The 9,382-nt window shown below is 45.5% G+C and overlaps 1 protein-coding gene across 1 annotated transcript in view; it reads left to right on the forward strand.

The window, feature by feature from the left end:
• LOC119025254 (B-cell receptor CD22-like) overlaps positions 1 to 8,460 on the forward strand; it is a 49,890-nt gene extending 41,430 nt beyond the window's left edge. The window contains exons 14-19 of the mRNA XM_037108675.1: positions 28 to 253; positions 1,908 to 2,168; positions 5,054 to 5,135; positions 5,214 to 5,274; positions 7,242 to 7,411; positions 7,569 to 8,460. Of these exons, the coding sequence (XP_036964570.1) occupies positions 28 to 253; positions 1,908 to 2,168; positions 5,054 to 5,135; positions 5,214 to 5,274; positions 7,242 to 7,411; positions 7,569 to 7,635 (867 nt within the window). The 3' untranslated portion in view covers positions 7,636 to 8,460. The remainder of the gene's footprint in view (positions 1 to 27; positions 254 to 1,907; positions 2,169 to 5,053; positions 5,136 to 5,213; positions 5,275 to 7,241; positions 7,412 to 7,568) is intronic.
• The last annotated feature ends 922 nt before the right edge of the window (positions 8,461 to 9,382 follow it).

Consider the following 9,382-nt stretch of genomic DNA (forward strand, 5'->3'; position numbering starts at 1 on the left):
TCTGTGTCAGTGAGTCCCTCTGCTGAGATAGTGGAGGGCAGTTCAGTGACTCTGACCTGTAGCAGTGATGCTAACCCAGCAGCTGAATACACCTGGTACAAGAACAATGGAAATTCTGACCGTCATCCTCTCAGTAACGCAATACAGCTTCACTTCAGCTCCATCCAGTCCTCTGACTCTGGAGAGTATTACTGTACAGATGAGAACCAGCTGTGGGGGAGGACGTCTGATTACATCTCTATTGATGTGAAATGTGAGTAAATAGCAGCTGATTTATATCAATTACTGACAACCTTTAAAAAGTTTGTTACCCAGTCAGGTGTTTTGCTGATGGTGCACTTTCTCCAGCTCTGCCTGTTTCACCTTCACAGTCTGCTGCTGTTGTTCACTGAGCAGCTACAGTAGATGATGAAATGATGTTTGATTTACAAACTGTTTCCAGATCTGCACAGATGTTCATTGATCCAGAAAACCACCTCTAAAGTTTCAGATGCTGCCACACATAAATACACATCCAACATGTAATGTGTCCAGAGTCCTGTTATCAACTCTGTCTCTGAGGAGTGATGTTCATATATTAGTAGTTTGTTTCACCAGGTACATGAAAACAAAATTACTGCCTGGATTTGATCACATGCTAACTTTTGAGTGTTGCAGAAAGTGATTAAATTACAGAACCAACATCATCAATTTGTACCATGAATTCACTGGAGGACACAAATGTAGAGGAAGCTCTGACTGCGGCAAAGGAAATACAACATATATTGATTTTGTAGCTTGTGCTAACCACAATCATATTTAATGAACATTCAAATATCCATTTTCACTGAGAAACCTAATCTGTATCTTCAAATTAAATGTAAAGTATGTTCCTGTTTTCTCCTCCAGATGGTCCAAGTCTTCCCTCTGTGTCAGTGAGTCCCTCTGCTGAGATAGTGGAGGGCAGTTCAGTGACTCTGACCTGTAGCAGTGATGCTAACCCAGCAGCTAATTACACCTGGTACAAGAAGAAACAAAAACTGATTCAAGGAACAGAAGGCATCTATCATTTCTCCTCCATCAACTCTGAGGACAGAGGGAACTACTCCTGCAAGTCAGAGAATGAGTATGGAGAGATCATGTCCTCGTCTGTATCAGTCGATGTCCAGTGTGAGTACAAAATATAAGTAACTCTGATGTCCTGCTGACTCAGCGTTACGAGACATATGACTTGTAGCCACAGTGAACCTGCTTCACATGTTTACACACATATCTCCAGAGACATAATGTGAATTTACTGTTAACTGTGGTCTGTTTGTTTAAGTTGAATCCAAAATGTTAATGTTACAAAGCCATCATACATTTACATTAAGGACATTTAGCAGACGCTTTTGTCAAAAGCCACTTACAATAAGTGTGTTTGTCACAAGACAGAGACCACAACATATCACTATAGATAAAGTAAAAAATTAAAAACAGAAAATAAATATAAGCTCTCATGGGAGCATCGTAGCTGCTATTCATCGAGGATATCTAATTACGTAAGTGCTATGAGTTCAGTGCTAAGGATAGCAACATACAGGTGCGTGTGTTCTGACCAGTGTTTGGGGGTAGACGGGTCCAGTTGGCCTTGAAGGCCAGCACCATTGTCTTGAATCAGATGCGATCCGTAACAGGAAGACAGTGGAGGTCACAGAGGAGGGGGGTCACATGGGAGATTCTTGATACGTTGCAACAATTTAGTTGCGGAGGCTGGGAGTCCAGCCAACAACGAGTTTCATTAGTCCAGGCAGGAGATGACCAGCGATTGGACCAGGAGTTGCATTGCATCTTTTGTGAGGAAAGCCCGGATCCTGCAGATGCGGTAGAGGGCAAATCTGCAGGATCATCTGATATGAATGACATGAGTCTGTTTAATTCTCCTCCAGATGGTCCAAGACTTCCCTCTGTGTCAGTGAGTCCCTCTGCTGAGATAGTGGAGGGCAGTTCAGTGACTCTGACCTGTAGCAGTGATGCTAACCCAGCAGCTAATTTCACCTGGTACAAGGAGAATGAAGACTCACCAAAAGCATCAGGACAGATCTTCACCATCACTGACTTCAGAACTGAACACAGTGGGAATTATTCCTGTGAAGCCCAGAGCAGAAGAGGAAGAAATACAACCACCGTACATCTGACTGTTGTGGCAGGTACATTTTTGATGGTAGTACAGATGATATACTTAGTCGATAGTATGGAAAATTATCTTGTTTTTTTATTTGACAAAGCATAAGAATGAATCTTTCTTAAAGTAAAAAAACAAGGAATGTATCAGCCTGAGCATTTTCAGTAAGAGGAGAAAATTGTTGACCTCACTTTGGGATGCTGTAGGAGAAAAAGCACTCTGACAGCCACATCTTCAGGTTAGGAGGCATGGAAAAGGAGTGTGTTCCAGTTATCTGGGAGATGACATCAGATTGTATCTTTCAGTTCAAACAGTGTTAAGAGTTTAAGGAATACAATTATCTTGTGTACATGTGTCAGCCTCGAAAATGTTAAAGGACGTGTTCTCTGATGTTTCTGTTGGTGTCTTGCAGCAGTTTTGAGTACAGTTATTGTTTCTTGAGAGTTTTAACTCCCTGAGCACTCAGAGTGAAAGTTTGTCTTTATTGTTGAGCTCCTGCCAAACACATCCAGTGTGGCTGTTCGCTTTTGTCTTGTGATCTCTCCTGCTCATAATACATGTGGATAGAATATTAATGATGAGTCCAGGATTGAAAACCGCCCAGTTATTGGTTTGTTAGGATGGTGTATTGTTGTACGCAGATGACACTGCTCGGGGGACTCCTGAGGCAGCTGACTGGTAGCGGCAGGCCAAGCGTGCTGCGGCATGGGTGGTCATGGAAGCAAAAACTTGGGTCTGGGAAAAGTTCGAGGAGGCTATGGAGGAGGACTACCGGTCAGCCTCGAGGAAATTCTTGGCAAACCATCCGGCGCCTCAGGAGGGGGAAGCAGGTCTCCACTAACACTGTTTATGGTGGAGGTGGGGAGCTGTTGACCTCGACTGGGGATATTGTCGGGCAGTGGAAGGAATACCTCGAGGATCTCCTCAATCCCACTGACACACCTTCCATAGAGGAAGCAGGGGCTGGGGACTCAGAGGTGGATTCATTCATCACCTATCAAGTCACTGAGGTAGCTGGGAAGCTCCTCAGTGGCAAAGCACCGGGGGTGGATGAGATCTGCCCTGAGTACCTCAAGTCTCTGGATGTTGTGGGGCTGTCTTGGCTGACACATCTCTGCAGCATCGCAAGGCAGTCGGGGACAGTGCCTCTGGACTGGCAGACTGGGGTGGTGGTCCCGCTATTCAAAAAGGGGGAGGGTGGAGGGTGTGTTCCACCTATCGGGGGATCACACTCCTCAGCCTCCCTGGGAAAGTCTACTCCAGGGTACTGGAGAGGAGAATTCGACCAATAGTCAAACCTCAGATTCAGGAGGAACAATGCGGTTTTCGTCTTGGCTGTGGAACACTAGACCAGCTCTGTACCCTCTGCAGGGTGCTCGAGGGTTCATGGGAGTTTGCCTTACCAGTCCACATGTGTTTTGTGGACTTGGAGAAAGCATTCGCCCGTGTCCCTCGTGGCATTCCGTGGGAGGTGCTCTGGGAGTACGGGGTCAGAGGCCCTCTGCTAAGGGCTGTATGGTCCCTGTACGACCGGAGCAAGAGTCTGGTTCGCATTGCCGGCAGTAAGTCAGACCTGTTCCCGGTGCATGTTGGACTCCGGCAGGGCTGCCCTTTGTCACCGGTTCTGTTCATTATTTTTATGGACAGAATTTCTTGGTGCAGTCAGGGCCCGAGGGGGTCCGGTTCGGGAGCCACTGGATTTCATCTCTGCCTTTTGCGGACGATGTTGTCTTGTTGGCTCTGTCGAGCCAGGACCTCCAGCATGTTCTGGGGCGGTTTGCAGCCGAGTGCGAAGCAGCTGGGATGAGAATCAGCACCTCCAAGTCTGAGGCCATGGTTCTCGACCGGAAAAAGGTGGCTTGCTCCCTCCGGGTTGGGGGAGAGTTCTTGCCTCAAGTGGAGGAGTTCAAGTATCTTTGGGTCTTGTTCACGAGTGAGGGAAGGATGGAGCGTGAGATCGACAGGCGGATCGGTGCAGCAGCCGCAGTAATGCGGTTGTTGTATCGGTCTGTCGTAGTGAAGAGAGAGCTGAGCCAAAAGGCGAAGCTCTCAATTTATCGGTCAGTCTACATTCCTACCTTTACCTATGGTTATGAACTTTGGGTCACGACCGAAATAATAAGATCCCGGATACAAGCGCCCGAAATGAGTTTCCTCCGCAGGGTGGCGGGGTGCTCCCTTAGAGATAGGGTGAGGAGCTCTGTCACCCGGGAGGAGCTTGGAGTAGAGCCGCTGCTCCTCCACATCGAGAGGAGCCAGCTGATGTGGCTCGGGCATCTGTATGCCCCCTGGACACCTCCCTCGGGAGGTGTTCCTGGCATGCCCCATTGGGAGGAGATCCCGAGGAAGACCCAGGACACGCTGGAGTGACTATGGCCCTCGGCTGGCCTGGGAACGCCTTGGGATCCTCCAGGAGGAGCTAGGGAGAGTGGCCGGGGTGAGGGAAGTCTGGATGTCCCTGCTCAGGCAGCTGCCCCCGCGAACCGGCCCCGGATAAGCGGAAGAAAATGGATGGATGGATGGATGGATGGATGGATGACACTGTACCACTGGCTTCTTTAGAGCGTGACTGCCAAAACTGATGATGAGAAAAGCTCTGACATACTCATTTTACTCTTGTACATTTACAGCAGTGAAACATGGCATGGTTGTTTTAACTTGAACTACATCATTAGTACATTATTTTTCAACAAAATTTCTAAGTCATGTACTATAATACTATACTACATATATCCACAGCCTGACAGATAGTCCAACTATACAGAGCAGGACATTCATTGATTTTATATGCACACATGCATATAAAGTCAAAAAGTTTATTTCCTAGTTTTATCATCACTCTGTTGAACCAATAGAATAAAACATGCTGTAACACTGATTAACTGTTTTCTTTTGATCACCATTTCTCAGTATCAGGGAAATCAATGGCTGCTGGAACAATCACTGTCGTTCTCCTGGCTATCATATCCCTCTCTGTCTTCCTGTGGATCAGGTGAGCAGTTCTGTTTTACTGAATGTTCAATCACTGCAATTTACTATTGTTTATGTTTTAATTAACTCTTCTTACCAGGAAAAAGAGGGCTTCCAGGGAATCTACTGAGGCTGAAGAGAGACCAGATGACAGGGAACAGGTGAGGACAGTTATGTATTTAACTCTAGAAGAAATAAAACCCAGACTGACTCCTGTTTATTCATACTGCTGAGTCACTCAGTGTCTTTAAGGTTTTCTTGTCAGGTTGGGGGTTTAAAGCGTAAAACTATGGAGAGGGGAGGTGGACCCAAACGCAGTTACACACGGGAGGCAAGGATAAAGGGGAACAAAAAAACAAGCTTTATTTTAAAGCTGATTCCAAAAATCAAAAGCAGACAAAACGGGGGCAAGAGGCAAAGTAGCAACCAAAAACAGCAACGCAAAGTAGCAACTAAAAGAAAGCAAGACAAAGTACAAACCAAATAGCAAAGTTCAAATCAAAATGCAAAAAATAAAAATCCAAACATACTAGTCAGGAAGAGCATGGACAGGAGCATGGACAACCAAAGACAGAGTGCAAACAAGGCAAACAATGACCGGACAGGGAGTGAGGGGAACACAGAGACTAAATACACAGACACTAATGACATGACGAGGAACAGGTGAGGAGAGAGGATGGAGGATGCCAGGTGAGGGAGGAACAGGAACTGGACTTAGCATGGGACTCGGCCGGACCTCCAACTGAGGAGAAGGAACAGGCCTCAGATGGGCCTCCGACCTATGTGCAGGAACAGGCCTCGGCCAAGGTGGAGGCCGACTAAGGGCCACTGGCAGGTGTCGGCCGGGCCGCTGACTGAGGGCCACTGGCAGGTGTCGGCCGGGCCGCCGACTGAGGGCCACTGGCAGGTACTGGGGTTGAGACTGAGGCCTGGGTTGGTAGTCAGGCTGTGGCTGCAGCGTGGGTTTGGGCTGGTAGCTCGGCTGTGGCTGCGGCCTGGGCTGGGAGCTCGTCTGTGGCTGGAGCTGAGGCATGGGCTGAGGCCCCTGAGCCTGACTTGAGGGAGCCAAGATGTGGACGGTCTCGTTGCTTTCTTGGTGAGGGCACTTTGTAGGCCAGGCGGGTTCCCAGAAAGGAGACATTTTAGCTGAGGCTGGAGCTGAGGCTGGGGCTGAAGCTGGTAGCTTGGCTGTGGCTGAAGCAACCAAGGCCTTTCTGACCAGCTCTGCTTTAAAATGTGCGACACATGGGATTGCCTTCAACCAAGGCCTAATAAACAGTTCTTCATCAAAACAGCCTCGCCACTCACAACCTCCAACAGTCTGTCCCCCAGCCTACAAAGCTGTAGGCTGTAGTCTGCTGGGTTCATTCTTGGTCTGGTCATTCTGTCAGGTTGGGGGTTTAAAGGGGAAAACTATGGAAAGGGGAGGTGGACCCAAATGCAGTTACACATGGGAGGCAAGGATAAAGGGGAACAAAAAAAAAAGATCTTTATTTTAAAGCTGATTCCAAAAATCAAAAGCAGACAAAACGGGGGGAAGAGTCTGGAAGAGCATGGACAACCAAAGACAGAGTCCAACCAAGGCAAACAATGACCGGACAGGGAGTGAGGGGAACACAGGGACTAAATACACAGACACTAATGACATGACGAGGAACAGGTGAAGAGAGAGGAGGGAGGATGCCAGGTGAGGTAACGAGGGGGAGGAGCACATGAGAAAAAATGAAGGGAACAAAAACAGAGGGAGCCAGAGGGGAGAACATAGGAGAAACTTAAAGGACACATGAGGGCATGGAAAATCAAAACATAAGACACAAGACATGGAAAAACAAAACACGGGACACAACAAGACATGATATAAAGACATGAATCAACTACAAAAAAACAAAAACCAGATACAAGAACAAACAAACAGGAATCATGACATTTCTAGAGAACTCATCTGACAGAGGAGGACTTCATGTTGCACTTCTGACAACAGAGATATTAGGTCCATTATTACCAGAACTGCTTCAGCTTCAGCTGTTTTATTCCTGGTTTCAATCCACTGCAAGAATGCACTGTTCAAATGAAAGACTCGTATAAAATATGTAGCTGAAAGTAATTCTGTTTACATCTACCTGACCAGGGAGAGTCGGAGGAGCAGGACGACTTTCATTACGCCAGCGTCCACTTCTCCAACAACCAGGCAGATAATCTATCCTCAAACATCAGACCAGCTCAGCCTCGAAGACACGTGGAGCAACAGGAAGTCGAGTACGCTGCTGTCAGATTTAACAGTGCCAGTACCGCCCCAAGGTGAGCAGCTCTTCATACAGGAACACTCTGCAATATTAAAATGACTTCACTTTGAAATGCACTCATTGCTTTTGCATTCTCCTTCATCTGTCTTTATTATTATCACTGTTGAGATGAGAATTGTTTCATTTCATACAATATCTTTTCTTCTTCTTAGAGCCAGAGGTCAGGGAGCTGCAGAGGATCCAGCTGCGTTGTACAGCACCGTCAACAAAACCCGCTGACCTGCATTTATAGTCTGATATTTGTGTTTCTTCAAAACATTTGTATTATAGCAGGAATATGCAATAGAGACAATCATATATCTTAGAGAAGCTCAGAATCATGAACTAAACATACAAGAGTGTTCAGGGCTCCCAGCCATGAGTTGAGCCCGAGTCCGCTGCACTAGGTGCCAGTGCCACCAGAACTAAGCCTCTGTACATGTGACGCCTGCTCTACCAGCTGAGCTAAATGACACCTCGTGTGTCCTGACTCTTGTTGGGACAGAGGAGTACGACAAAGATCTCTGCAAACTGGTTCTTTTTTTCTGAGGCACACTTCAAACCCGAGGGTTAATAGAGCTTTTGGCTGTTTTAATGTATTAATTACCTTCTCTCTATCACCAGCTTTAAACAATAGCTACTAGATCACTGATGTCTCAGTAGCTAGCTAATGTTACATCACATCGTGTTGGTTTTCTTTGCCGGGGGGGTATATGTTACTTTTAGAGTTCTTATCTGTTTTCTTGCAGGCCAGTCAACAGCATAAAAAAAATGTATGTTTCTGAAAACTACCAATATCCATCAATTTGTGTCGTACGTACTGTATCAACATCTCTACAAAATGTGTCATATCATGTTCATATTACCTGTTTATGAGCTAACTTTCATATCATGAAATGAAAGGTAATGTGGTGACGTTTCAGCATTTGTAAGCATGAAACCCTAACAGGTGTTCTTGCCTAAACTGTATCAGTCCTTTGGGACAGTGTTGCTACATAATAACATTTTAAATTGTACCTAAAGTAACAAACAGTGCAGATATAACTTAAAAAACTTTTCAACATATTTGTGTGATTGGGTTGTTTTTCCTGACCTTTTGTGCTTTTGTAACATGTTTATTTTACCCTAGAGATCGATAAAGTATCATACTTACTGAATTAACTGATTGATTGATGAACTGTGCCAGATTTATTTCATATTTCAGAGCATAACTGCAAGATGACCTGTTAAGACAATGTTAAACATCTCTTAATGTGATGTCTTAAAGAGTTGACTGATGATTGAAACTTCCTCTTCTTCAGGTGTTTGGCCCACATCTATCTTTGAACTCAACCTTCATTTTGATCTCAACTCCACACCTAAAGTTGTGTTGCTGCATCTTGTACGATTATGACGATAGTGTGATGACAAAGTCTGTCCACAGAAAGACAGAGACACAAAAACACCCAGCAATGGTCTCAAAACTGACACACACACACATACACAGGGATAATTATAATGAATAATATTATCCAATTTACATTAGATCACCTTTTAATGCTCCATGAGTAACACACAATGGTTCCCCGTGTGAGGCAGCACAGAACACACCAGTCAGGCTGCCACTGCTTATAGAAAAACAGACATCATGGTGTAAAGGAAGTTTTTTGTGTGTCAACATGCACTTAAGTTGTGAAGTGACGTGTCAAACTGTCAGAAGGCTGTCACACCTTTTATAAGCCTGAATCTTCACTGTAGCTGCTGATGGAAGCACAAGCTTGACATCAGTATGAGGCTGAGGAGATAACAACCGAATTTTACATTTTTGTGTGAACATTTACTTGAAGAAGTTCATTGTTTGCAAAAACAAGAAAACAAGTTAAATCTCCTGACACCTGGCTCATCATGTGTGTAAATGATGTGAAGAGGAAGAAGGTTGGTTGTGTTTTTAACAACTCCACTTCTGTCTACTGCTTTCAGAGCACAACAGACAAGTTATCAAGACAGT

The sequence above is a fragment of the Acanthopagrus latus genome, chromosome 1, assembly GCF_904848185.1.
Source record: "Acanthopagrus latus isolate v.2019 chromosome 1, fAcaLat1.1, whole genome shotgun sequence".
In the NCBI taxonomy this organism is placed as follows: domain Eukaryota; kingdom Metazoa; phylum Chordata; class Actinopteri; order Spariformes; family Sparidae; genus Acanthopagrus; species Acanthopagrus latus.